Source organism: Tursiops truncatus, chromosome 4, assembly GCF_011762595.2.
Source record: "Tursiops truncatus isolate mTurTru1 chromosome 4, mTurTru1.mat.Y, whole genome shotgun sequence".
Classification (NCBI taxonomy): Eukaryota; Metazoa; Chordata; class Mammalia; order Artiodactyla; family Delphinidae; genus Tursiops; species Tursiops truncatus.
Window position 1 is genome coordinate 143132280 of NC_047037.1, and position 27201 is coordinate 143159480.

Sequence of the window (27201 nt, forward strand, 5' to 3'; positions counted from 1 at the left end):
CAAGGGTGCTGCTACTTCCCAGCCTGGGGACAGCGGGGTCACCAGGAGGATGTGAGAGCTGGTTTTCGGGGAAGAGGTGCAGAGGTGCCTCTGCTCAGGCCCTCTGCAAAGTAGGGCAGCATTTGGGGGCTCAGGGACTCCCCCCACGCGCGGCCCAGAGGGTGCACAGGCTCGGACGCCCGGGCCACCCTGGGAAGTGGACCGTGTCTTCGTGCCCAGCTGCCCGTGGCCGCGTGCCGGTGCCCACGAAGCTTGCTGCGTGCCACAGGGCCCACATCTCCCTTCAGTTGCTATTCCCATATCTTCTTTCATAAAAATCTGTTCCAGTCTCACGCCCGAATTTTAACGGGCCGTTTGTTTTCCTGTTATCGACTTCTGAGAGCCTTTATCTTCTGCACACGACTCCTTTGTCAGATATCCCCTCAGTCTGCGGCTTACCTTTGCATCTTGTTAATAGTGACTTAGAAGAGCACAAGGTTTTAACTTGGATGAAATTAGAGTTAGCAGTTTGTCCTTCATGGGTCTCGGTGCTGGCGTCACGTCTGAGAAGCCAGCCAGTCTTGGGCTTTCACTCGGGCCTGCGATCCACAGGACGTGGTTCTCGCACGTGGCTCCAGCACGTGTATTGGAAGGAGCGCGCTGCGCCTCTGCGTTGCCCGGGGCCTTTGCCGAGAACAGCTGTGCGTGTGCCGGTCTGTCTGGACTCTGCTCCGTTGCGGCCCGTCTCAGCGTCTTCACAGCGTCGCACACGGTCCCGATCGCTTGGCTTTGCGATCAGCCTGGGCTCGGGCGGTGTGCGGCCTCCAGCCTCGCGCTGCCTTGACGAAGCTGCTTGGGCGTTCTGTGTGCTTCGCAGTCTCGTGTGAATTTTCGATCCGTATGTCAGTTTCTCCGAGAAGGGCTGCCAGGGTTTGGACGCTGCGGGTCAGCGTGGGGACCGGCCTGGGCGTCCAGCTAATGTTGAGTCTTCCGACCCCGGACTCAGGCTCTGTCTCCTCTGGCTTATTTAGGCCTTTGCTTTCTCTGAGCGGCATTTTTGCGGTTTTAAATGTTTCTGAGGCAGGAATTTTACTTTTGCCTTACATCAGGAAGAGGCCTGGGAGGTGTCCCGGGGCAGGATGGGGTGCCCCCCGGTGGCTGACCTGTGACTTGGCAGGTCTGCGGGGGGTGGGGTGGGGCTGGCCAAGGCCACAGTGCCCCCAGCAGGCACCGCCGGCTCGCGTACTGAGCAGGGCGAGCCCAGGGGCGGCTGCAGGTGGGCGTGGGGGGTTGTGGCCCCGAATTCCTCTGGAAACGGGCACGGACGTCCCTCAGGGCTGCGCGACCCTGGAAACTTAGGTCCTGTCCAGCCCCCAGGCTCAGCGCCCGGCACTGTCAGAGTGAGATCAGGACCTCGCAAGGGCACAGACCCCTCAGGAAGCGGGACGTTGGAAAGCTGCCTGAATCCCGTTTTGTAATTGACTCGGTGGTGCTGACGCTATTGGATGAAAGCTTCGGGGGAACAGCCTCAAGCTCCACCCCCAAATTCCTGTCCATCACAAGGGGAGGCGCCATCTTGCACCCAGTGGAGGGAAAACCCGCAGACGGGGGTGGGGGCGGGGGGACGCGCAGGATGATGTGCTGGGGCCAGGCGTCCATGCCGCAGGCACTCTTCTCTGTGCCGTTTTGTTGCTTTCCCAGCTCTGTGGGAACCGTCCTTAGCTTGGGCTGAGGCTGGCTTTGGCCGGATTTGGTGGGTGGACCGACCCTCCACAGGTCCTGGCACCGCCACCGTCACCATCCCCCGCAGGGAAGCCACAGGGACGCGGTTGGGCGCGAGGGGAGACTTGGGTTAGGTCACCGCACAGAACAGCGCTGCACTTCCCGCACGTGAGCCAGAGTCTCGGGGGCTCTCGCTCCCGGGTGCCGCCGCCTGGCGCTCAGGGGGGAAGGGTCGCGAGGATTCTGCAGACCCTCAGACGGGAGGAGAAACGCGACTGCAGGGTCGGAGCTGGAGCCCGGGCTCAGGGCCCGGCCAGGACTGAGCGCCAGGCAGGGGGCAGCCTGGGGACGGTCTGACGGCCACCTCTGCCTCCTACAGCTCAGACCCTCCCCAGCTTGAGCACGGTCGCCACGTGGGACGGGGGCGAGTGGAGCCCTGGGGGCGGCCTGAAAGAGGTGAGGTCACCACGGGGACCCCAGAGCAGGCGGAGCCCCTGCTCTGCTCACCGGGGACCCTGACAGAGTTCTGGGGCTCCTGGCCGTCCTCTGTGCCCCCTCGTACCCGCGGGCACCAGCAGCACTGGGTGTCCACGGCTGGGGACGCTCCCCAGCCAGAGCACAAGGGCGGGTGTAGGGGACGCCGGGCGTCCTGGCACCACCATGCCGGCCCCGTGTGCGCCCACAAGCATGTCCCCTCGCCTGTCCCCTGCGCCTGTCTTGTCTGTGCCCCCCCTGCTGTGTGATCCCGGGCCCGGCCCAGGATGCAGGCGAGCGTGTGTGCCCCCGTCCCAGCCTGTACCCTCTCCTCTTCGTCCCCAGCAAGGCCTGAAGGGGCAGAAAGGAGAACCAGGCGCTCAGGGTCCCCCCGGCCCGGTCGGTCCCCAGGGTCCCGCAGGCCCGGCTGTGCAGAGCCCCGACGCACAGCCCGTTCCCGGGCCGCAGGGACCCCCGGGGCCCCCGGGTAAGGACGGCGCCCCCGGAAGGGATGGCGAGCCCGTGAGTACTGTCTGCGTTTCGTCCAGCCGGGGGTGGGGGCTTGGCCAGAGGGGAGAGGGAAGCAGGGTCCTGGGGCTCCGGACAGCCGCTTCCTTCCCTGGGTGCAGCGGGAGGGTGGCGGGGGGGCAGGCAGAGCCAGCCCAGGGCCGCGGGCAGGGACATGGCCACAGTGCCCTGGACGGAAGGTTCTCCAGCCCCGTGCCGAGAGCCACCCTCTCGTGGGAGCAGAGGGGCTGGGGGGACAGGGGTCCGTTTCCGTGTTCAGCATGGAGTGGGGTCAGGTGTGATTTTCTGTCACTGATGGTTTCTCTCCCACTTTCCAGGGTGATCCTGGCGAAGATGGGAAACCTGTAAGTTGCCTTTTCTTTCAGAACCTGTGTGATCTGTGACGTTTGCATGAGTCCCCAGGCTCCCCCTCTTTCCCACCCAGTGACTGTTTTTAAGCTCAACAAACTGAAGAGATTTCAAAATGAAGCCATTTTCAAAATGCAACTTTTGTTAAGAAAATATAAGTCTAACGGTTGATAGAAAAATATAAAGTTATGCGTGTGTATTGAGACGTTTAGGCTACCAGGAAAGAAGTGAAAGTAAAGCTTCCAGATTCTTAGAGGTGAGAGAGGAACAGCCTGAAGTTGGGGGTGGGCGGTGCAGCGGGGACACAGCACGTAGAGAAGAAGAGAGACGCTCGCAGGAGAAACACAGGCTCGTCAGCCGTCACGGTGGATAAGACAGCTTCTACCTCAAGACAGTTTGGATTTTTAAAAATCAACAAATGCTATTCGTTGATAATAACAGAATAAAATGACACAAGAGGGTTCAAATAAAGATTTGGGAAATGACAGAGCCACAAATGGTGATGGGAAGGCAGGGAGGGAGGCTCTCAGGACTGAGCGGAGACACGGCAGACGCCCGGGGGGACGTCAGGAAGGACGGCGGGGACGTTTCTTGTGGACTCAGCCTGTCCTTCATCGGCCTCTGCGCTTGAGGACCGAGCTTGGCTCAGTCGTTGCGGGGAGCCTCTGCAGCGCGGGGTGCGTGTGTGCACGTGTGGCATCCAGGGTCCGGCGCCTGGATTAGCCAGCCCCTGGATCGGGGTGTGCTGGGGCCTCGAGTCGACGCGCCCTGCGTGCGGACGCTCAACATAGAGGGCTGTTCCGGCCGCGCGGCCTCCACCCATTCACCCAGGCAGCACCCACGGAGGCACTGCTGTCCTCAGCGCCCCCGCAGCACACGCGAGCACGCACACACGCGACGGGCAGGGCGCCACCCTCCGGCCTGGTGTCCCCGGGACACCGAGGTCACCTCTGCAGGCCGCTGCTCCCTGGTGGCAGCCTCGCATCTCCGAGGTTGGCGGTGCCCCCCTGCGGCCCCCAGGACAGCCTCATCTCCGTAGGCACAGAGCCGCATGTCGGTGGTGGCTTGGCCGGTGATGGGCACAGGGCCTACTCCTGACCGAGCCTTCTGGCTTCTGTCTTCCAGGGGGACACTGGGCCGCAGGGCTTCCCAGGAACCCCAGGAGACATGGGCCCCAAGGGCGAGAAGGTGAGAGGTAACCGGCTGGGCGTGGGGCGGGCGCGACCCGAGGTGGGGCTGTGAACCCCGGTGTGACAGGGGTCTTCTGTTCCCAGGGGGATCCTGGGGTCGGGCCGAGGGGACCCCCAGGACCCCAAGGGCCTCCGGGGCCACCCGGACCCTCCTTCAGACCTGACAGGCTGGTGAGTCCTCCCTCTTCCACCCGGGTCCCAGCAAAGGGGCCTCTGATCGTGCTCGGCTTCCGACGCCACACTGCTCGGGTCCGGAACCGGCCTCCCGGGGGCGTGTGCAGGCCCCGGGCGCTTGGTCCCTGCCCTGCCTCGGGTGTTTTCATTTGGGGGTCGGGGGGCTCGAGGTCACTGTGACAGTCCTGCACAGTTAGCGCCAAGGGCCGGTGCTCGAGGGGGAGCTCGGTGCGGGGGTGCGGCCTCGCCGGCTGACCGCAGGTGGGCCGTCTGGGCTTCTGGTGACTCAGCCTCTCCCCTCAGACCTTCATCGACATGGAGGGGTCCGGGTTTGGTGGTGACCTGGAGAGCCTCCGCGTGAGTGACCCGTGGCCGGGGTGGCCGCTGCCCTGACGTCCCCAAGCACCAGCGGAGCCCGTTGGGCGGTGGCGAGGCCTGGCGGGGTGGGGGGGCAGTGGGCATCCTTCGGCCGGTGCTGCATGCAGTGACGGTTCTGTGTTTTCCGTGTCCAGGGCCCTCGAGGCTTCCCCGGCCCACCTGGGCCCCCTGGCGTCCCAGGCCTGCCCGGAGAGCCAGGCCGCTTCGGGATGAACAGCTCGGACGTCCCCGGACCCGCAGGCCTTCCCGGAGTGCCTGGGCGGGATGGGCCCCCCGGGCTTCCTGGGACCCCAGTAAGGCCCGCCTCCCCTCATCTGCCCGTGTCCGCGTCCGGGTCGAGGGGACAGTGAACTTGGGGCCTTCCTCCGTCTGGGCGAAAGCCTCCCTCACCACCTCCGTCCTCCTGCCCAAAACCTTTTGGGGGGGCACCCGTCTTTGGGCCCCCGGGTGGGAGGGACCTGTGTGGGCAGCCCCGCTGGTGCCCACATGACAGCTGCTCACCTCCCTGCCCTTGCAGAGGCCGTCTCGGGGGTGACTCCTGGGACGGGGTTGGCCCTGATGCTTGGGATGGGAGGCCGAGAGGGGCCCACGTTGGGCCCTGCGGGCCCCCCTCCTGGCACTGGGGACACCGCACCATGGCCTGGCAGGTGCCTGGAGGTGTCGCTGTTGGGTCCCAGGAACCACGGGTGTGCACCTGGTTTTCACCCAGAAACGTGCTCGGGACACAGAGTCCGTGGGCCCTGCGGTTTCCTGCTGAAGGCGCGATGACCCTTTACTGAGAGTCCACGGCCGTTCACCAGCCCCAACCTCTGCACACGAGGCCACCCCCGCCCCGTGGGGCTGGCGGCCCTTCTCATCCTCTCTAATTTGATTGGCGACTCAAATTAAACTAAAGAGGGGGAAGGAAGAAATAATAACCCGAACAGAACTGTCCGACGCCCTTGACCGTGCACGTGGGCGGGTCTCCCGTGAGCTGTGGGACTCTGGGCCGTGTCCCGGGAGTGTTTCGGGTGCCGGATGCACAGATGGTCTTCTGCTAACCCAAATCGTTCTCCATCTGGCCTCACGCTCTGCTCTTCTCTCCCCAGGGACCCCCAGGTCCTCCAGGAAAAGATGGGCAACCAGGACAGAGCGGCCAGAAAGGCAGCCTTGTGAGTCACTCCCCCGGCATCCAGGGCGGACCTGACCTAGCGCCATGGCGTGTGGGTATTTGGGTGGCGTGGCCCCGGGTCAACAGAGGAGAAATGCCACAGGGCAGGGCGGTGACGGCTTTAACTCAACAGGGAGCCGCCGTCTTCTCGGTCCGACAGCCGGGGAACCCTGGGCTTCCCACGCTGGCTCAGAACCGGCCTCTGGGGCCCCTGTAAAAATCCAGGACTTCACTACATGATGCTGTTTCTCCATGGTGACAGTTGGCCTAATGGTTTTGAAGAGTCTCGACGCTTTACTTGATTTGGACATTTTATTTCTAGTTTCCATTTTGGTTGCATTGATAATGGAGAAACTTTCAAGGCTGCACACCTGTGACCGGGGCCCGTGGTTTCCATGTGGTTTCTCGGGGATGGAGCACGGGAGGTGCCCACACAGTCCTCTGGAGATGATACTTCCCTGTGATCTTTCAGCGAGAACCTGGCTGTTTGGGGCTCAGCAGAGGAGGCCAGTTTTAAGGGAACCGTTTGTGTTCCGAGCTTGCTGCCCTGCGGCTGTTGAGCTAAAAGGACTCTCCTCCTGGTTCCGGGGGGGCAGGGGGCGAGGGTTGCTGTCAGCGAGGTCAGTCCTGCCCCCTCCACGGCTGAGCCTCCATCCCCATCTGAAACCGGGGTGACGGTGGGAACAGCCAGGGGTGCGCCAGGGCCAAGAGGAGACGCTTGGAGTTTTAGAGGTAGTTGGTACAAGGGGAAAACTTGACCTCATGGGCCGGGATAAAGCAAGTGAGACGCTGTCTGCTCTCTCTCACTGCCTGCACCCTGGTCCGATTGTGTAGTAACTGTTCTCTTCTCCCGCAGGGTGAGGCGGGCGCCCCAGGACCCAAGGTACAGACAAAGCCCCAGTGCCGCCGCTCTTCCTGGGCGGGATGGGCCCGCCAGCCGAGGGGGTGGGGGTGAGGGCATGGCGGCCGAGGGGTCGAGCTCCCGGGCGCTGATCGTGGGGTCCGGCCGGGAACCGCCCTGGCAGCAGGCACCACGTCTGTCCTGCGAGACCGTTTCCCCCGAGTCTGGTTCGGGGACGGAACGCGAGCAGATGTGCTCGGAGGCAACCCTGGGGTCCCGGGGGCCGCAGCGGGGGGTTGGGCTGCTGGCGGTCAGGTGCTGCTGGGGCCCCGAGTGGGTCCGAGTGGGTCCCTAGCACCGTCACACAGGCCTGATCCTGGGGAGGCCGCCCCAGCCCCTCCAAGAGCCGAACTGGCAGCCTTCCCAGGAGGGAGAGCCCATCACTGGGGAGGCCGCCGTGGTGGTGCAGCTCCAGACTCGTCCGCCGGGGAAACCCATGGGGAGAAGGGGGAGGATGACGGTGGGACTGGAGGGGCCTGGAGGGAGGGACGAGGTTCAGAGTAGAGACTCGGGTATGTAAACACGCACACACACACAACACGTGCACGCACACACGGGCACGGGCTTCAGGGATAAACGAGGAAAGCTGGTGACATTTACAGTGAGGGAAAAGGCTGCAGCCGGGGGTGAAATTCAGCAAAGGTGAGGCCAGACTCCACTTGTGGTTGGAGATCCTGGACACCAGAGTTAGACGCTCAGCTACCAAGGCCACTCAGGCCTGAGAGAGGGCTCTCGAGCGCCTTGACCGAGATGCCTGGGCCGGCTCCAGGCACGGACGCTCTCACGGTTCCCTCATCCCTGTGGCAGTGGGGTGCTGGGCGCCCCGCCCTGCTTCCTCCAGCGGAGTCCCCCCCTCCCTCCTGAAAGGAGCGTCTCAGGCCCCCGCCTGGGGGTCGTGTTAAGTGGGTAAAGTCTGGTGAGGCCAGAAGAAAGAGGTGCTTGGGGTTTGCGTAGCTCCTGGCTGGTTGTCCACCCCCCGGCTCTTCAGATGTAAAATGCTCATGAGAAGACACAGGTGCACCGGCAGTGCAGTGGCGCCTGGGGTTTAGGGACACCCCGAGGGCCGAGGGTGATGACCTCTCCCACCTGTGCAGGGAAGCAAGGGAGACCCCGGCCCCATCGGCACGCCTGGGGAGCACGGCCTGGCAGGACGCCCCGGACCAGCAGGACCACCAGGGCCCCCGGGCCCCCCCGGGCCTCCAGGCCCAGGACTCGCTGCGGGGTTTGTGAGTACCCGCTGCTCCTGGCCCCCAGAAAGCCCAGCTCTGCGGCCCCAGGCGTCCTCGGGCACCCACGCTGACCGGCACTGCCGGGCAGCAGCCAGACTGAGGCCACCCCTGCCTGGGCTCCTCCCGGCTGGTGACACAGTCCCCACATGTAAGCGCTGAATGGGGGGCGCTGGCAGCCCCGCGTGTCGGCCCTGCCGTCCCCATGACCCGCCTAGCAGGGGCCCTGCCACGGGCAACCCCACCCTCAGAAGCCACCCACTCGGGCGTTTGGATCCCTGCCCAGCCTGGGGCAGGTCTCTTCCTATGAGGAGACACACAGACCCTGGCGTCCCTGTGTGTTCTCCTCCAGGACGACATGGAAGGCTCCGGGGGCCCCTTCTGGTCGACAGCCCGAGGTGCCAATGGGCCGCAGGTACTGCCCCAGAGCTGGGCCTGGTCAGCTTGGGGGCGGGGCCGCCTGGGGGGTCCCTGGGACTGGCCTCCAGTGGGCCCAGGAGCAGCCGTGCAGAGCCAGCGAGCCACCTGCCTCCAGGACACTGTCCACCTCGGGCCACTGGTCTCCAGTGTGGGGGTCGAGCTGAACGACCACGGGGCAGGATGGGCCCCAAAGACAGGTCTTCCTGGGAAATACTAGTCCAGTTCTCTTTATGGCCCTAACTTTGGGGAAGTTACACAGTTTTGACCTGAGCAGAACTTTAGTTAAAGAAAAACGGGGACACTTTTCCTGTGAAAAATGGATGGATTCCTATGAAATCCCACCTTGTAACATCGCCATGTGCACTGGTCAGGATTAGGTCCAGCTGGCGCTCCTGGTGTCCAGAGGTAACCAAGCTCAGACCGGACGGACGCACGAGGGGCCGTCCCGGGGGCAGGACGCCTGGGACGGGCAGAGAGAGGGCTCCCTCCCCCAGGAGCCCGTGGGGCCGACACAGACCCCACTGGGGGTCCTTAGGGGACCTCGAACCAGTGTGTCCAGCTTGGCCCCTGGAGTCTCAGCCCGGCGAGAGGGGGGTGGGACGGGCCTCCTGTTCTGAGCGCCACCGAGGAGGATTTCCACTTGGGCAGGAGGTAACTGGTGGAATAGAGCGGTTCTGCCCCTTTCCGTTCAGCGCCTTTCCCTTCATGGCTTAGTGTGGGGCAGTAGCAGTCGGCTGCCGCGGCACAAGGTGACCGGGCGAGGGCGCAGGGCAGGGTCCCCTCCTCTCGGTCAGGACACAGCTCCAGTGCCGCTGCACCCCTGGAGGGGTCTGTGGGCTGTTGCGTGGCCTCAGGGTGATGGAGACCCTCGGGTTGGGTGGCTTCTCACGCCCTCCCCGCTGCCGGCTTGTGAACCATCTGTGGGACGCCACGAGGTGCTGAGGACAGGCCACCTCTGGTGGGGTTTCGGGGTGTGCGGGCCCCTGGTGACACAAACGCCCTTTTCTTCCGTGTTTTATAAGAGGGGCTCGTTTTCTTGCGGGGAAAGGCTGTCCCCCGAGGGGCGGGAACAGCACTGACCCGGCCCTCTTCCTTCTCTGCCCCCCACAGGGACCACCTGGCCCGCCTGGAGTCCAGGTCAGTGAGACATGTGTTAGGCCGGGGCGCCCGCCGCTCACCCCCTCCCCGCCAGAGCTACTGCTCAGTGGCCCCGAGTTCCTCGTGGGAAATTTGCAAAACACAGAAAAGCCTAACGGGGAGACGGTCCCCAGAGCTCGGTTCAGGGGGTGGTGCCGTCCCATCTTTCTAACCCCGTGAGTCGAGATCTCTGGCTCCACACGTGCCAGGCGTGTGCGGACTTGGGGAGAGCGAGGGGCTCAGGGAAGGAGCCCCCAGCCTGGGGTGCAGTGGCTGGCGCCCGGCAGAACCTGCGTGCTTCCCTCGCTGCCACTGGCCCCGCCTCCCTGCTTGGCCCTGCCCGCTCCCCGCCCCTGGGGGACAGCAGGGGGTGGGGGGCGTGGCGAGGGCCCCCCTGGGGCCCCCCCCCCCCCGCGGGCCGGCTGCGCCACCCCGCCTCTTGGAGCGCTCTGCTTTGATGTGCAAACCTTTGGGACAGTTGGAAAGATGGCTTCTTTAGAAGGACGCACTTCTTAGCGTTCTTGAACCGTTCAAGGTGAAGTCACCTGCGTGCTCCTGCTTCTGCGGGAAGTGGTGGCCTGGCTTCCAGGACAGCGCAGGCCACGTGCGCTCAGCGCGTGGGTGGGCGCAGGGCCCGGGGCCCTCAGCTCTGAGCTGTGGGGTGCGGCGTGGGGACCACCTGGTGACCTGAGGAGGGGTGGGCGCTGCCTGGGGGCTTGGCCAGCGCTCGCGGCCCCACAGAACGCTTTGTCCACTTTAGGGGGATCCTGGAGTCACGGGGCCACCAGGGACCAAGGTAAGAACAGCACCTCGGGTTCAGGAAATGCACAGTCGTTAGCGGCCCTGGTCTGGGGTGCAGGGTGGGGTCCCCAGGCTGAGACCAGGAGCCTGGCTGGTCCCCATTGCCTGGGGCCTCAGGAAACAGGGGTGAGTCCATGCCAGGCCCAGCATCCTTCTCCCACTGTCCCCCTGGCCCCCACGGGCCCCCCCGGGTTTGCCCACAGGACAGCTTTCCTTCCCTCCCGGCTCTGCAGCAGAGTCCTCTGACCCCTGCCCCCTTCTCTGCCCCACGGCGCTCCCCAGGAGGCCGAGCAGGTTGAATCGGGTGTGAGCTGGTGGCCAGCGGAAAGCCCCGCCTGGCCAGCTCCGGGTCACCGTGGCCCCCGGGTGCCGCGGCTGACGCACGTGCTCTCCTTATGTCCACTGCAGGGAGAGGCCGGAGCAGACGGAGCTCCTGGGTTCCCCGGCCTTCCTGGCAGGGAGGGTGCAGCCGGACTCCAGGTGAGTGGTCACCCGGGGCTGCAGCGGCTGACAGCCCCAAAGTAGCTACGCCTGGGTGAGAGCTGATGCCCAGTGTGTATCTCAGGGTCCCCACAGCACCCGGAGACCCCAGCTCCGTGGGACGTGAGCCGGCGGTCCAGGGTGCCTAAGGGGGTTTCCTGCGTGGCTGACCCCCCACCCTCCAGGCCCCATTTGGTCAATGTAGGGAAACCACATCTTCACTCAGGGCCAGTTCCGGGGGCCTGGGGTCTCCAGGAAGCGGCGCTCGTGTGCTGTTTATGATGAACGATTTCCTTCTTGTCTCCACAGGGACCAAAAGGAGAAAAAGGGCCCCAGGGAGAGAAAGTGAGTTTGCGGGGGGTTGGCGGGCGTCCGTGGACGGGTGGCAGGTGCACGGCAGGGCCGGGGGTGCACGGCAGGGCCGGGGGTGCCGCTCTCTGCCCCGTGCCCGCCCGCGTGGTGCAGAGACTTGGGCGGGATCTGGGCTCAGAGCCTGCCCTGCCTGGGGTGGGGGCTTGTGGGCCACTGTGCTCAGCCCTCAGGCGTCTCCTCACACCCCGTGGGCACCAGAAGCCCCCACCAGAAGCCGGGCTGGGCTGCAGTTCAACCCCAGGGGAAACTCTCTTCCAGGGCGACCCAGGGAAGGACGGAGTGGGGCAGCCAGGCCTCCCGGGACCCCCCGGACCCCCAGGGCCTGTCGTCTACGTGTCGGAGCAGGACGTAAGAACCCTGCATGGGTGGACACATGCTCTGCCCCAGGTCCCCAGCCCTCCGCCTGCAGGGCGACCTCCAGAGACACGGGGGGCCCAGTCTGTTGGTTCCATGGGGCTTCCTGGCATCGAAGCTGTGGCTCTTCCAGAGCTGCCCTTTGGTCGTGCTGTTTGCTCGCATGTCACCCGCGCTAGCTGTGACAGGCCCCCTCCGGCCCCCGTGCGCAGCACCCAGGGGAGTGGGGGGCACTGCCGCCTGGTCCCAGGGTCCCGGGCCGGTTCTGTGGCGCGGGAGCGGACTCCCGGGGGTGCGTCATTTCTCGTCTCAGGGACCTTGATGCCAAAGCCGGGACGATGTCTTTCACGTTGACTGCCTGGTGTTCTTTGTGGGTCTTGTGTGGGTAATGTCACGGGAGTTGAGTGTTCATGGTAAACGTGGTCCTTTTCCTTCCTCCTCCGGGACCCTGGCTCTGCTGACTCGTGCACAGAGAGCGCTGGCGAGCGTGCCGGGCCCCGAGGTACGTGCGGCCCCGGGACGGGCTGGGCGCCGTGCACCTCCCCGCGGCAGGTCCTGACCGTCGCTGTCTCTCTCTCCACAGGGCCGGGTGGGGCTCGCAGGCCTCCCCGTGAGTACCTCCCCAGCGGGCGCGGGGCCTCTGCTTCGCAGGCAGGAGGCCGGGTGGGCCCCCGTGAGGCCGAGGAACCGGAGCCGGAGCCCCTATCCGGACAGGGGTGTCGGGCGGGCGTCTAGGGCGGGGCGGGGGGCCACGGCCCTGAGGCAGGGGCCTTCCGGGCAGCGCTCTGTGTCTCCTGCAGGGACCAGCCGGGCCGAAGGGAGACCTGGGCTCCAGAGGCCAGCAGGGCCTCCCGGGACCCAAGGTGAGGGGCCGTCCAGGGTCACCGGGTGACCGCTCGGGGGGAGGGGCGCCGTGCCCGGGAACTTGGGGCGGACGCCCCTCTGGTCTTTTCCCTGGACCTGCCAGAGGCCCCGCTCACGGCTCTGCGTCCTGGTCTGTCGCGTCGGTGCCGAGGGCGGTTCACTGCAGGGCCGGGGGGGCGCCAGGCCTGCTCTTGCGGAACCGGCCTCCCTTACCCGCCCCCCTGTTCCAGGGCGAGAAGGGTGAGCCGGGCATGGTCTTCAGCCCTGACGGCAGAGCGCTGACCTCCGCGCAGAAAGGAGCCAAGGTGAGGGGGCGTCTGGGCCCAGCTGGCACCCTCCGTCCTGCCTGGCCGGGCAGCGGGGCCTGGGGGCCGTGGAGACGGCATAGAGGGGTTTGTCCTCCTGAGAGGGGCAGCTCCTGCCCGTGCGTGGGAGCCTCTGCTGATGGGCTCTGGAAGCTTCCGCAGCCTGGGCCCCTCGCCCGTCCGTCTGTTCCCCTCCCACCACCTCGGGGCCCCTCGGGGCCTGCAGCTCGGATCAGCCTCGGCCTGGCCGGCCCCTCGTTCTCCTCTGCCCGGCAGCGGAGCCCACACTGCAGAGGAGCCGGGGGCTCTTGGGGGCCCCGGCCTGGGCCTCGCCGGTGGGAGCTGCACCCCTGTGGTGCCTGACTGGCCCTCTGGGGGCACTGCCTCTGGGGGCGGGATCCTGGCCTGCCTTCCTCGGGAGGGGGCCCAGCATGGCTGGGCTTGGGAATGGGCTCCACGGGGGCCTGTGCCCCGGGTCCCCTGCCCCCCAGCCCTGGGGAGAGCTGGGTCTGGATCAGGAGGCTGTTGGGGACAGGCCTGCAGGGGGTCCCCAAAGGCCCCCAGGATTGTCGGCGGACGGGCCGAGGGACCGCAGGGCAGAGAGAACTCTGCCAGCCCCGCCGTGTGTCACAGCTGAGGTCGGGGCCCACAGACCCCTCCAGCCCGGGCGCTGTGGGGCCGACCCCCTGGGTCTCGGGGCCCCCAGGCTGGGCCCCGGGACACAAAACCCCATCAGAGCTTTCTCCCTGTTGCTGCTTCCTTTTCTTCCTGGGTGTTGTCAGTGCCTCGGGCGCCGCCAGGGGCATCCAGATGGGCACGGGGACCCCTCGGGGGCGGGGGGCGTGACCTACGGCCACCTCACGGTACCTTCTGGTTTTCTGTTCAGGGTGAGCCTGGCTTCCGAGGACCCCCGGTGAGTAGGCCCAGGCTTGCCCGCGGTGCATGTGCGCGTGTGCGGAGGGCACCGTCTCCTACCTGGCTGCTGGGCAGGCGTGGCAGCCGAGCTTCTATCCCAGCTGCACCTCTGAATGCGGGGGCAGGGGTCGGGAGGGAGAGCGCGGGGCAGTGGGCCGGTCACGGCTCACCTAAAACCTGGCCCCCCCAACAGGGTCCCTACGGGCGGCCCGGGCACAAGGGAGAGATTGGCTTCCCTGGACGGCCGGTGAGTCCCCGGGTCTCGTGCCGGGTGTGGATGATGGGTCCGGAGGGGAGTGGGCTGCAGTCTCTCCGCTGTCCTCCTCCTGGGGAGCCCCTGCCAGAGCGTGGCTCTCTCCAACCCCGCTCGCGGGCAGCTTGGGCCGCAGAGGGATGGGCACCCCGAGGAGGCCCTGGGTGGGGACAAGAGCAGCTGGGCCAGCCCTCACAGCTGCCACCCACTGTGCTCTGCCCCAGGGGCGCCCCGGGATGAATGGACTGAAAGGGGAGAAGGGGGAGCCGGGAGACGCCAGCGTGGGATTCAGCGCGAGGGTGAGTGTTCTGTGGGGCAGGCGGGGGCAGGAGGCCTGGCCGCAGTGGCTCGGGTCCCAGAGCTCACCTGTGGGAGGCTTCTGAGCAGCCTCGTGGCCCTCGGTCACGCAGACCCCCGTGCACACGAACACACGTGTGCGCACACACGCACACACACGCGCCAAGGCCACCGGACGGTGCCCCGGCGTGGTTTTCTCAGAAGGGCCTGTAGGCCGCGTGGGCTCTGGGGTGGGCGCCTCTGGCCCGTGGGGCTCTCGCTCCGACCGCCTTCACGCTGCAGTCACTGCCGCCTCGGGAGCCGAGGGTTCAGTGAAGTCCCCGGGTGAGGCCCTGTCATCACCTCTACCTGAAACGGTACCGTCGAGATGCAGGACTCGCCTCTGACCCCGCTGGGCACCCAGTGGGCCCGCCGGCTGCACCCGGTGCCTTTTCTCCTGGAGCCCCTCCCACCCGGCCTGGCCGAGCGACGCCGGGCCCTGAGTCAGTGGCTCAGGCCGCGGCTCTTCCGGGTTTTCCGTCACCGCGTGTCTTCGTTCGGGCTCCCTCCTCCTTGCAGTGGTTTCATGAGATCTCAGAACACGAGGCGGCGTCTTGCAGAGTTCTGAGATGGAGGTGGGCAGGGCCACTTCCGTCGAGCAGGACGGGGGGCTCTCGAATTCCCCCCGCGGTTCTGAGTTGTAGAGGCGGAGCGCCAGCCGCTGTGCGCGCGCCCTGGTCAGGCGTCCAGCGCGTCCGGCTTCTTCGTGGGCCTGAGCTTGCGCCTCTGTTCCGCTGCCAGCCCTGTCTCCTCGGCCGCAGGGTAGGGGCAAAGGTGCCCAGGGGCCCGAGAGCAGGTGCCCGTGAGGGCCCGGGACCCTGTCCCCAGGCACCTTCATCACTCAGGCCAGCCCTTTGGCGAGTGAGCCGTTGCTTTCAGACCAGGCTCTTCTGACACTCCCTGAATCGGCCGCTTGTCCTTTTTCTGCGAGCGGGTGAATGAACGGAACCGACCTTCATCCAGCTGACAGTTAGCAACCACACGAGCCGTGTCCGAGGTCGTGTCCAGCCCAGACGGCCGCCCGCACGTCTCCGTGGGAGGATTTGAGCAGGCTCTGGGAACGGGAAGGGGACAGCTCTGTCCTCGGAACCCACGACCACAGAGTAAACTGGACGCCTTCTCCATTTGATGTTTTCTGACTTCACCGTGATTCTCAGAGACGCTCCTGCCCACATCTGCTGTCCTGGCCAGTGTCGACGTCCAGTGTGGACCGACCAGGCTTTCTCTCCCCCCCACGCAGGGTCCGCCCGGCCCACCTGGGCCCCCAGGGCCCCCAGGCCCTCCCGGGACTCCTGTCTATGACAGCAACGTAAGTCACCGCGACACCTGCTCTTCCCACTGCGTCCTCACGCTCTTCCCTGCACTGGCTTCCTTTTCCCTCCGCTGACCCGGGAGGGCTGAACCCCAGGCAGGGCAACCGGAGCCACGGCCTCCGAGCCCCTGGCGGGGGGGCTTCTGGGAGGGGCGCGGTGGTGGGACCCAGGCCCACCTGCCTTGTAGGCCGCACCTGGTGGGCCGTTGGTTAGAAGACAAGCCCCCAGGGGAAGTGAGGTCGAGGGAGGGCTCTCCGGATCTGGGCTCCTGAGCGCGAGCCCTGGGGTCCTGGGGGGTGAACGCCCCCTACCTCACAAGACTCAGTGACGCGAAGTGACCACGTGGGGCAGTCATGTCGTGACCGGGGCTCCCGACTCCAAATCCTGTGTCCTCTCCCTCCCCCTCCCTGCTTCTCTGTCTTGGGGGGCAGGGGTGCTTGGGGGTGTGGCCTCGCAGACCCTTGGGTGGGTGGTGGCCTCAGTTTCCGGAGCGTCTCCCTCAACGGCCATCTTTGGCTTGTTCTTTGCAGGCGTTTGTGGAGTCTGGCCGCCCTGGACCCCCGGGACTGCCAGGTAAGGGTCCTGGGGCCTCGGGGAGGGCAGGTCACCCTTCCAGCCGCAGCTCAGAGCAGGGTGTGGGCGGCCCTCACGGGGGTGCTGGATGATCCAGGCCCCCCAGTCCCGGTTGATCACGGCCCCCTTTGCTGGGCTCCTGGGTCCTCCCAGCACAGCCTTCCAGGCGGGCCGGCCGTGGATGGGAGTGAACACCGAGCGGCCACCACCGGCCGTCCAAGCCTGCTGTTTGTTCGAGCCCCTCCCTGCAGGAGTGGTGTGGCCTCTGGGAGCAGAGGCTGCAGCCCCTGGGGCGCGACCACCGGGCACTTCCGCGGGTCACGAGCTCCTGCTCTGACTGCCCCTGGGTTCACACGCTGCCCCCTCCCGGGTCCAGGCCTGCAGTGCACACAGTGCCCACCGGGGTCGGGCCATGCGTGGGCAGGAGGGCCTGTCCCAGGCGCCTCTGTCACGTCGTTAGTAACGGGCACTGGGGTCTCTGTTCCTCCAGGGCACCAGGGGCCTTCGGGACCGAAGGGTGACAAAGGAGAAGTGGGCCCACCCGGGCCACCAGGTGAGAGTGCTCTGGGGACCTTGGGCTGTGTGTGGTCACCCGCCCACCCGGCTCCCGGAGGAAGGAGGCCCTCGGGGCTCAGGGGGCTCTGACGGGACGCCTGGCTGGCCCCGCGGTCTCGGGGCAGGGCTGGGGGCTGAAAGGACAGGGGCCTGAGGCGGTGGCCAGGCAGGATGTCCCAGCCCCCCACTCGCTGAGGAGCAGGGCTGGGCCCCAGTGTGCACCTCCCAGGGGAGACCCGGCACCCCCAGCGCATCGCGGGGGCCTCATCGGCCCGGCTTATCCAGGGGGTGAACTCCCAGCACCTCGGTTGTCCCCTGGGACGGCGAGAACCCCCCCCCCCCCGAATCCCGCTTCTGCAGCCGATGAAGCAGGAGAACAAGTGTGATGCCGGGCGCGGGCCAGGCAGAAGCCAGGCGAGACGGCCCCCCGGGCACTGCCAGCGTCTGCGTAAGCTCGGGGTTCCCCTACGAGCTGCCAGAAGCAGAGGCAAACCCTCCCCTTGAGGAAGGTGAGCTCGCTGAGGGCCTGGGATTCCCAAGCGGGCAAGCGACCAGCCAGCACTGACAGGAGTCCAGGCTTGGCCTTAGCCGCGACGATGATGCCCAGACGCAGAGAAGAGGCGACGGCGGCACAGAGCTGGAGCCCAAGGGCCAGAATCGGGTGTAATTCTGGGACTGAAAACCCGCAGGATTCCGTGCGACTTCAGGCAGACGGGACACGGCCGAGGGGGGGAGGGGTCAGCCGGAGTCTGCGGGACACGCCGAGGGAGGTCAGACGCATGCGGGTGGGGACACGCGGTGGGGCTGGGGCAGAAGAGCATTTGAAGGCGTCACGGCCGAGCTTCCAAACCGGGAAAGGTTCAAGGAGCCCTTCGCGCGAAGGGTCAACGCGAGCCATGAGCTGATTCCTCACGGGGACGAGAGGAGCCAGAGACCATACAGGGTCCCAGAGGTCGGAAGAAAGTAACCGCTCACCTAGAATTTTGCATCCGGTAGAGACCTCCATCTTCTACAGGAAGAGCACGTGGGCAGCCAGGCCTCTCAGGACACGAGCCTCAGTGGGGGCCGCGAGGGCCGCTGGGGGGAAGGAGGTGGTGCTGGTGACACGGGGACGGAGGGAGAGCAGGAGGGCCGGTGAGACCCGCGTCCCCGCTCGGCCCCGCCGCAGAGGGATCGCACCCCCGAGACCCCAGCCTGGCCCCGAGGATGTTACATCAGACCCAGGTGAAGGACGCACCTGTCACCTCAGGGTCCAGCCAAGAACAGGAGGGAACGTGCCCCTGATAACCGAGCAGGAAGGGAGAACAGCATAGGAAAAACCCGACCCGAAGACGGCAGGAAAGGAGAAGAGGAACTCGGGGCACGTGGAGGAACAGGAAACAGGGAGTGAAGCTGATTAAACTCAGAGCCGTTGGCGCGTATGTTCAGTGAGCGGGTCCACTCTCCTGTCTAAAGACGGAGCTGTGCTGCTTACAAGACGCACCCCCAAGTGTAAGGACGTGAGAGCTGAGGGGAAGGGGGTGGGAGTCAGGTGAGAAGGGAGCCGTGTGCGTGTGCTCGTGAGAAGTCAGACAAGTGTATTTTAAAGCAGGAAGTACTGCCAAATTTATTTAAACTCCATAATGATAATGGGGTAAACCCGGCAGGAAAGCACAGCGATTCTAAATTTCTACGCCGGTAACAACATAGCTTCAAGATGTGAAAAGCAAAGAAAGACCAGGTCAGTTGGGAGGTGGAAGGTCTGAACAGGTGACAACCTGGCCCCCTGTCCCAGCACCAACATGGGAGGCCGCAGGCCCACGCCGGGCACACAGCAAGTCCCTCAGGCCTGTCTCCCCTCGAGGGAGCATCAGAGACATAACCGGGCAGGGCACCTGCGGGGAGGAGAGGCCACGGTGAGAACTGGAAACCCTGGAGCTGAAGGACAAGGATGTGTCTGAGGGGCAAGGGTTGGGATTCTCGGCCCTCACGCCGTGGCCCGCGGTGGCAGTGGGGTCACCCCGCTCTGAGGAGGGACCCAGGACAGGAGCTCCGGGCCGTGAACGTGAGCCTTGTGGCCCTGGGCGGGCGTGGGTTTCCCGGAGCAGCCGTGGCGGAGCCCAGATCTGGGGCTCCCCCAGACCCCCAGGCCCACGGTTCACTCAGCAGGCATCACTTCACCCTGGGGGTCTGACCCCCACCTTTATCAGGCTTCCAGGGGAAAGGCCACAGGAGAAGGGTGAGCCAAGGTCGCTTTCCCACCCAGGAGTGAGGGTCTTGTCAGCTCCTTGTCTACAAGGTCACAGCCTTAAGTAGCCTGCGCTTCAAGCATGCAGCCCAGGAAGTTAGAAAACAAATAGATTTAACTCCCCGAAAACAGATGGGAGATGCAGTGAATGGAAAAAAAAAAATGTACATAAGAGGAAGCAGCATGAAAGCTAAGAAGTCAGATGTTAGTTCTTTGAAAAGACTAATACTACTGCCCTCGAGGGACTGATGAGGGAAAGAGACAGCAGGAGACGTTGAAGATGGTACCCCCGTGCTCTGGAAAGAGCAGGCACCCTCTCTCCACCGTCCGCAGTGGCGGGTCGGGGCCACGGGGGGTGGCCGGTCGTCGCTGGTGCGGGGCCCAGCCAGGGTGTGGGGGCAGGAAGAGAAACAAGCGCAGGAAGAAACAAACCCGCTGTTCTCACGAGGACACCTTTGCGAATGCCAGCCACCAAAGCGACGCGCAGATAAAGCGTCAGAATTAATGAGTGAATTTACCAAAGTCACGGGCAGTTCACAGCAGTCGCTGGCCAGTCGTAGACTAAATGAAACCTTCAAGGTGGGTTGCCAGAGGTGGGACGCGGGGTGGGGGGTGAAGGGGGTCGCAGGTACCCACGTCCAGTTCCAGGACACAGCATCCGGGGGCACGCGGCTATGGCCAACACCCCTGCCCAGTGTACTTGAAGGTGCGAAGACAGAAAAGCCCTCGTCACGAGGGAAAAGCGTGTTTGTTCCTTTGTGTGTGTGTCTCTGTGAGGTGGTGGCTGTTAACCGAACGCCCTATGGCGGTCATTTCCCTGCGAACGGTAAGTCGTCGTTTAGCGGCCCCCCTTGACCGTCTGCAGTGCTGTGTGTCAGTGATAAAAACTGAAGGGAAAAAGGCACCGTGAACAAAAACACCAAAAAAATCAAGTGATTGGGAATAAGTGTAACAGAACACGCAGGGGATCTCTCCACAGAAACACAGAAATTAGAGACAGAGGAGACTTAGGGAAAGTCGAGGGCGGGGGGACGGGTGGACCAGGCAGGAAGACAGCACCTCACTGGACCCCCCCAAACTCTCCCCCCCGTAGGGCAGTTCCCGTTGGACCTCCTTCACTTGGGCGCTGAGATGAAGGTGGGTGACCCCTGGTCCTCACGCTGCCCCCCACACGGGGCCCCAGAGAGCACCACCCGGCACGCGCACCCCTGGCTCCATTTTTCGGGAATTCGGTTGGCGCAGTGGGAAGCTGGGAGGCCGAGCCCCGTCCTGTCGGGCTGGCCAGGCCCGGGCCGCAGAGGCTTCACCGTGGGCCTCTGGGGGTCGGTGCCCGCCCCTCCCCGCGCGGCCCTGGGAACGGGGCTGTCCCGACAAGCTTTTCCATCCACAGGGGGAGAAGGGCGACCAAGGGGCCGCCGGGCAGAAAGGAGAAAGGGGCGAGCCCGGGGGCGGCGGGTTCTTCGGCTCCAGCGTGCCTGGCCCCCCCGGCCCGCCAGGCTACCCGGGGATTCCGGTGAGTCTGGCCCCAGCCGCCTGTGGGTGCCACACATGGGCCCAGGCCCGTCCTGTACTGGAGCTTGCATCCCCGGGGTCCCTGGGGCCTGGGGCCGAGGGCAGGTCCCCCCTGCGGCCTGGGCCCCGAGCAGCCCCTCCCGGTTCCTTGCCCGATTGCGGGCCACCCACGAGGGGAGCCTGGTGGGTGCGTAGTGGCTGCTGTCCCGGATTGGGCATCCGATCCTCCTTTCTCCTGCTGCCACTGTTCTCCACCAAATGCCCTCGGGGAGACCTTCTGTCCTGAAAGCGTCTGGGGACCGTGGGCCCCAGCTTCCATCTAGGAGTGGAGGAGGGCTGGGGGCCCTCCGGGCTGCACCTCTGTGGGTGGCTGTCCTTGTCTACGTCCCAGGGCCCCGTCCCAGTGCGGGACACACGGGGTGGGAAGGCTGGGTTTCCCAGGCCCCGCGTGGGCGGTGGGGGGACGGGGGCCTGGGGGCCGTGCTCCCTGCAGGGGCTCGTGGCCAATGCAGCCAGGACCTTCAAGCTTGCTTGTCCCCAGCCTGGGGACATAGGTGACAGCGCCCCGTGTTTTGTCTTCCACACTAGGGGCCCAAGGGAGAGAGCATCCAGGGCCAGCCTGGCCCTCCTGGACCTCAGGGACCCCCTGGCATCGGCTACGAGGGACGCCAGGGGCCTCCCGGGCCCCCTGGACCTCCAGGGCCCCCGGGACCCCCATCCTTTCCTGGCCCTTACAGGCAGAGTAAGTAGGGTGGAGAGTGGGCCCTGGGCTCCAGCCTCATCCAGGAAGGGCCACTGTTCCCACCTCTGGTTTCTCTCTTGTAGCTATCAGTGTTCCTGGCCCCCCAGGCCCACCTGGGCCCCCAGGACCGCCCGGATCCATGGGCACCTCCTCAGGGGTAAGCACCACCCTGTTCCTGACCTGCCGGACCCTCACTGCCCAGCTGCCCTTCCCTTTGGAGGCATGTGGGTGGGCACCCCAGCGCCAAGAGCCCTGAGACGAGGTTTCCAAAGCAGAAGTGGGGGACCCAGGCGTGGCTGGGGTCTGAGAAGGGCAGGGGAGGAGGACGAAGGAGGGGCGTTGAGAAGGTCCCTGAGGGCGGGTCTGCTGTGCAGAGGCTGCAGTGGCCCAGGCACTCGGGGGCTGAGGTCTCCCTGTGGCGCTCATGGGGCCAGTCTGGCAAGGAGGCGGCCACGTAGGTCTTCAGACTGTCGCAGCCCCCAACCCTCCCCATGAGCCCAGAGGCCCCCTGTGCACAGGGGACCCCACTGGGCTGGGCTTCTAGCAGGTGAGGGTCTGGGCCACGTACCAGACGCTGCTGGACCAGGTGCACGACGTGCCGGAGGGCTGGCTCATCTACGTGGCCGACAGAGAGGAGCTGTACGTCCGGGTCCGAAACGGGTTCCGGAAGGTTCTGGTGAGTTCTGAACAGGGCGATCCCTGCACGTGGTGGGGGGACTTACCACTTTGCTTTTGGGGTGAAGGGTACACACAAGACGGGAGGCCAAGGACCTGCGTTGCAGGGGGCCCCGGCGCCTGGCGAGCGGCAGGGACCAGCCGGGCGGGGCCCGTGGACGTGCTGCCAGCCGTCCTCCATCCTCACCCGCTTGCCTCCACTTCTCTCTTTTATTAGAAGCTGCTCTATAGGTTCACAGAGAAGTGACTCTGTTTTCAAACTAACAGATACGCTTATTGTGTGCCGGGCACCGGGGGGGGGGGGCACTGGGACGCAGCCATGCCGGCCTTCCCTGGTGTGGGGGGCGGCCAGGGCGATTGGCGCTGGCTGGGTCAGAGGTCCCGGGGTGACCCCCTGTTTTCTTCCAGCTGGAGGCCCGCACGCCCCTTCCCCGCGGGACGGTAAGGAGCGTCCCTTCTTCCCACGACCATCTCGGGGGAACCGGTGGGCAGGGGTGCAGCCGGGGAAGGGGGTGCAGACCGTGCTCGTCACCCTCCCCAGGCGAGGGGCTCCTCGGAGTCCTTGTCTGTCTGCCCTTGTCCAGAGGGCTGGGCACGGGGACAGACCCTTCAGGCTGCGGGGGGAGGAGGAAGGAGGGGGGCAGGCGGGAGGGGGCCCAGGATACTCCAGTCTCCCTAAGTAGGGGTCACATCCCCCAGGCGGTGGCTCCTGTGAGTAGAGGTCATGGCCTCTCAGACGGCTCAAGAGCGGGGCTCCGTGCTAGGTCTCGGGGGTCCGGGTTCAGTGTGGGCTGGTCTGCCCCGACGCCAGGCTCGGGGAGTCCCTTCTCTCACGCAGCACCTAGTCCCAGGTGCTGTTCTGGGCGTGGGGACAGCTGTGCCTGAAACAGGCGAAGCCCCCGCCCCGCGGAGGCGACATCGTGTTGGGGAGACGGGCAGTAAGGGCAGTAGGTGACTAGGCAATAGCATACAATTATATAAATGTAGACATTTCAGACAGATACGTGAATTCATTCCATAACTTATGATTGCATTGGACGTACTACCAGGTAGTAGGTACCAGGTACCAGGTATTCAGGTAACGGGTGTCCGAAGGTGCTGGCTGCTGTGGGAAAGGGACGGAATTGGGAAGCGGGTGGGGCACAGGGGCTGGCGTTTGGAGGTCGAGGTCACTGTTGGAGGTAGGGACTGGGCAGGGGCTTAAGGGCTGCTGGTACCACGGCTGCAACAGGGGGAGGAGGTCAGGGAGATGCGGTCGGCCCGAGGGTGCCCAGGGCCACAGGGAGGAGCTGGCTCCTGAGGGTGATGGACCCGGGGGCTTGAGCAGAGGGCCACCCAGCCCGACTGAGGTGTCACCAGGCCGGCTCTGGCCCGACACGCTGGGCGCCCCCGGGTCCAGCTCGCCACCTCCAGTCCGGCGTCACCGGCCCAAGAGCACAGCCGGGTGCAGGTGAAGGGCGTGCAGGGCTGGGTAGCGGGACCCGCGGGTGCAGGAGGCCCGGCCCCACGGCGCTGTCTGCCTCTCCGCCTGCAGGACAACGAGGTGGCCGCTTTGCAGCCCCCCGTGGTGCAGCTGCACGAGGGCAACCCGTACCCCCGCCGGGAGCCCCCGCACCCCACAGCGCGGTCCTGGCCACGACAGGACCGACGGGCCGACGACATCCTGGCCAGCGCCCCGCGCTTGACACACGCCCAGCCCTACCCTGGGGCCCCGCACCCCGGCGCCTACGCGCACCACCGGCCGGCAACCCCCACGGCCTCACCAGCCCACACTCACCACGACTTCCAGCCGGTGGTGAGTGACCACCCCGGGCGGCGCAGGGGGTGGAGAGTCTGGAGCCCAGAGCAGCCGGGGAGGGTGCTGGGGCTGGGACCCGCCCTCCCCTCCCCCTCCCCCCTCCCCGCCGCTGCCCCGGGGTTCACCCTGCTTGCACCCCAGAGACCCACCGGGGTCGGCTTGGGGGGGGGGGGCCGCGAAGACTCGGGACACCAGGGCTGACACGCGGCTCCACCCGCAGCTGCACCTGGTCGCGCTCAACAGCCCGCAGTCGGGAGGCCTGCGCGGCATCCGCGGCGCCGACTTCCAGTGCTTCCAGCAGGCGCGCGCCGCGGGGCTGGCGGGCACCTTCCGCGCCTTCCTGTCCTCGCGGCTGCAGGACCTCTACAGCATCGTGCGTCGCGCAGACCGCGCCACCCTGCCCATCGTCAACCTCAGAGTGCGTGCACGCCCCAACCTGGGCCGGGCCCGGGGGTCGGGTGGGCGCCGGGCAGGTCTCGCCCCTGAGGACCACGGGCACCCCATGGAGGCCCCACGTGGCCCCCGACCCCTGCGCCCGCCTGCCAGGCACGCTGGCGCATCACCAGCTTCCGGAGGGGGCTGGTCCCTCGGGCCCTCAGCACTTGGGTGTCAGTCCAGGGCTGGGCGTCCCTGCACTGGTGCTCTCCACGGGGACGTGTTCCGTGGCTCCTTCCGCGAACGGAACCACGTGCTCTCTGGATGCGCCGAGCGCCTGTGTTCCCTGGGACCAAAGGCACTGGACTCGCTCTGGCCCAGGGTCCAGGGCTGGGGGCGGGTGCCCCGCGTTCCTGGGAGAGGGCGGGAGGCCCCTTGGGGGGGCGTGGGCCGCTTGTCCCTCTGGCAGGAGCTAACCAGAGACGGGATGACCCCGCTTCCCTCCGCAGGATGAGGTGCTGTCTCCCAGCTGGGAGGCCTTGTTCTCGGGCTCCGAGGGCCAGCTGAAGCCCGGTGCCCGCATCTTCTCTTTCGACGGCAGGGACGTCCTACAGCACCCCGCCTGGTAGGTCCGCTGTGTGGGCGCAGCAGCTCGCGGCCTCTCGGGATGCAAGAGCCCTGAGCAAACGGGCGACGCTCCTGGCTTTGAGCCTCCAGGCTGACCCAATCCTGGAACACGCTCGCGGCTTAAAACTCCCCAAACCCAAAAGCACAGGAGGAAGAGTAGAACGTCGTGTGCGGTGTTACCTGAAACACCCTCACCTGGCCTGCTTCCCCGGGCAACTGCCCCCAACTTCCTGCTGGGGAGACAGGCTCCAGCCCCCCTGTCTGTCACATAAACATCACAGCGAGTTACTTCTATAAATTCCTCAACGTGGAGCCTCTGGGTTGGAGGACACGCGTGCCTACCTGACACGCTGGCGGAAGTCGCTAGCTTGCCCTCAGGTCGGCTTCACGCGCATCGTGCCCCTGCTTGCAGGTGTGAGGCCCCTGTTCCCCAACACTCAGGGGCTCGGGCTCAGACGAGCCCGCGTCCCTGCCCTCACCGAGGAGCACCGCCCAGGGCCGTGCTCCGGCCCGTGGGAGCCTCGGGCAGGGCTGTGGGCTCCAGGCCTGCCTCGTTCCCAGCGAGGAGGCCACACCGACACGGGCCCTCGAAGCCAGGCCCACCCAGGCCCCGCAGGGTCAGCCCTCGAGGTCACCGGGCGCTGCTGGCCAGGCTGTGCCCCAAAAGCAGCAGCAGGACGGGCTGTGATCCGGGAGGCCGAGCGCCCAGGACGAGGTTGGCCTGACTCCCGGCCCCCCGAGTCCCTGCCCTCCCAGCGGCCCCCGCATCCTGCAAAACCTCCGCCTTTGGGAGACGCCCTGTCCTGCCTGGTGTGGCCTCCAGCGTGGGGCGGGGGTGGCCCCCGGTGAGACTGACGGCCGCTGCCTCTTGCAGGCCCCAGAAGAGCTTGTGGCACGGCTCAGACCCCAGCGGGCGCCGGCTGACGGAGAGCTACTGCGAGACGTGGCGGACTGAGGCCAGGGCGGCCACGGGCCAGGCCTCCTCGCTGCTGGCGGGCCGGCTGCTGGAGCAGAGAGCAGCGAGCTGCCACAGCGCCTTCATCGTCCTCTGCATCGAGAACAGCTTCACGGCCTCCTCCTCCAAGTAGGGCCTCTGCTGGCGCCACGGACGGCTGGACGCACAGACAGAGGGCCGGAGAAGAGCCAGGCGGCAGGCAGGGGAGCGGACACGCCCTGGCCCGCGCGGGGAGCCTCTGCTGGCGCCCAGGGCGGGGACCTGGCTGGGACACTTTCCTGTATGGTTCACGTTTCATGTAATCCTCCAGAAATAAAAAGAAGCCAAAGAGTGTATTTTTTAAAAAGTTTACGACAGCCTGGTGCCCAGACTCCCCCCCACCCGCCTCCCCCCCCGAGCCTCGGTGCCTGTACTGCCCTCCTGGCCCAAATCAGACCGGGGGTGGACCCGGCCCATTTAGGCAAGAGGAGAGGCCTCCCGGGTGCCGAATGGGGCCCCCAGCCGCCCGGGCAGGTGCTGGTGGCTCTGTTTCCTGCCCAGAAAGCCTTGTGGCGCCAATGCCAGGCCTGTCTGCAGGGCAGCCGCGACGAGGCGCTGGGGCCTCCCTCCTGCCCTCTCTCGAGCTGGCCGGCCCACTCTTGGGCCACGCGCGGTGCCAGGGGAGACCACCTCCTCTCAGCCTGTGGCAGCAACTCCCCTGGGTGCAAGGTTCCAAGCTCAACCCCCCCCCCCCCGGCACAGCCCCGGGGCTCCTGGTGCTGCTGTGTGCGGCCAGCTCCACCACGTGGGCCCGTCTGCGGTCCTCTCTGTCCCACTCTGGCTTCCCGTGTCCCCTGAGGTCCCACCGGCACAGAGCCTGGCCTGGCCCGGCCCGGACTGTACTGGGAGAGCTTTTTGGGGTCCATAAACCAGCACTGGGTCCCTGGGCCCAGACCTCACACCGGGCACTCCTTCCCTGACTCCAATGCCTGACCAGCTCTGCCCAGCAGCATGTCTGGGGACCCAACTGGGCCCAGACCCAGGCTGCCTCAAGTCCTGGGTCAGACCTGCCTCCTCCTGAGCTTGGCACCAAGGCCCTGGGTTCACCTTTGCAGGACAGAGAGGCAGAAGCCCTCGGAGGCAGAAGGCCACACGTGCCCCCCGCCAGGACAGAGCCCACAGGCTGCCCAGCTGAGCCCCGGGACGGGCGAGGCCGCACGGAGGGGCTGGGCCGTGTTCACAGGCGGGCCACGCGTGCTTGGGCCCTGCTCGCCACTGTCTGTAGCAGCACGTCTTGGGGAAAACCCACGTCATTGCCCTCCTTGTGGGAGGAGTGAAGGGGACATTTGCGGGTGCGCGCGGGCATCTCCAGGGGAGCTGGCGGGGTGGCCCAGAGCCCAGCTGCCCCAGGGTCTGCTGTCCAGGCGCTGTGACTGTAAACCGCAGGGGCTGGTCCTGTGAACTGTGTCTGTGGTTTCCAAACAGGCGCCAAATAAAAATGACCATTTACACTGACACGTGGTTTGCAAGCAGCTTTCACTGTCATGAGTCCTCGGGAGTCTG

General features: G+C 66.1%; 1 protein-coding gene across 7 annotated transcripts in view; it reads left to right on the forward strand.

Annotated features, from left to right (window-relative positions):
• The window catches only part of COL18A1 (collagen type XVIII alpha 1 chain), a 98327-nt gene extending 72319 nt beyond the window's left edge, over positions 1 to 26008 (forward strand). For 3 of the 7 annotated variants that reach the window (XM_033856244.2, XM_033856249.2, XM_073804587.1), the window contains 36 exons: positions 2081 to 2157; positions 2521 to 2697; positions 3021 to 3047; positions 4177 to 4239; positions 4326 to 4412; positions 4719 to 4772; positions 4928 to 5086; positions 5882 to 5944; positions 6800 to 6826; positions 7939 to 8070; positions 8423 to 8485; positions 9601 to 9627; positions 10388 to 10423; positions 10837 to 10908; positions 11218 to 11253; positions 11539 to 11628; positions 12107 to 12136; positions 12218 to 12244; positions 12435 to 12497; positions 12729 to 12803; positions 13690 to 13716; positions 13912 to 13965; positions 14196 to 14270; positions 15548 to 15616; positions 16151 to 16193; positions 16684 to 16746; positions 20069 to 20112; positions 20366 to 20488; positions 21076 to 21229; positions 21313 to 21386; positions 21774 to 21905; positions 22313 to 22345; positions 23439 to 23699; positions 23923 to 24120; positions 24587 to 24702; positions 25579 to 26008. In XM_033856244.2, coding sequence (XP_033712135.1) covers positions 2081 to 2157; positions 2521 to 2697; positions 3021 to 3047; positions 4177 to 4239; positions 4326 to 4412; positions 4719 to 4772; positions 4928 to 5086; positions 5882 to 5944; positions 6800 to 6826; positions 7939 to 8070; positions 8423 to 8485; positions 9601 to 9627; positions 10388 to 10423; positions 10837 to 10908; positions 11218 to 11253; positions 11539 to 11628; positions 12107 to 12136; positions 12218 to 12244; positions 12435 to 12497; positions 12729 to 12803; positions 13690 to 13716; positions 13912 to 13965; positions 14196 to 14270; positions 15548 to 15616; positions 16151 to 16193; positions 16684 to 16746; positions 20069 to 20112; positions 20366 to 20488; positions 21076 to 21229; positions 21313 to 21386; positions 21774 to 21905; positions 22313 to 22345; positions 23439 to 23699; positions 23923 to 24120; positions 24587 to 24702; positions 25579 to 25792 — 3065 coding nt within the window. In that variant the 3' untranslated portion in view covers positions 25793 to 26008. The remainder of the gene's footprint in view (positions 1 to 2080; positions 2158 to 2520; positions 2698 to 3020; positions 3048 to 4176; positions 4240 to 4325; positions 4413 to 4718; positions 4773 to 4927; positions 5087 to 5881; positions 5945 to 6799; positions 6827 to 7938; positions 8071 to 8422; positions 8486 to 9600; positions 9628 to 10387; positions 10424 to 10836; positions 10909 to 11217; positions 11254 to 11538; positions 11629 to 12106; positions 12137 to 12217; positions 12245 to 12434; positions 12498 to 12728; positions 12804 to 13689; positions 13717 to 13911; positions 13966 to 14195; positions 14271 to 15547; positions 15617 to 16150; positions 16194 to 16683; positions 16747 to 20068; positions 20113 to 20365; positions 20489 to 21075; positions 21230 to 21312; positions 21387 to 21773; positions 21906 to 22312; positions 22346 to 23438; positions 23700 to 23922; positions 24121 to 24586; positions 24703 to 25578) is intronic. The other 4 variants (XM_073804588.1, XM_073804589.1, XM_073804591.1 and 1 more) reach the window with 4 other exon arrangements.
• The last annotated feature ends 1193 nt before the right edge of the window (positions 26009 to 27201 follow it).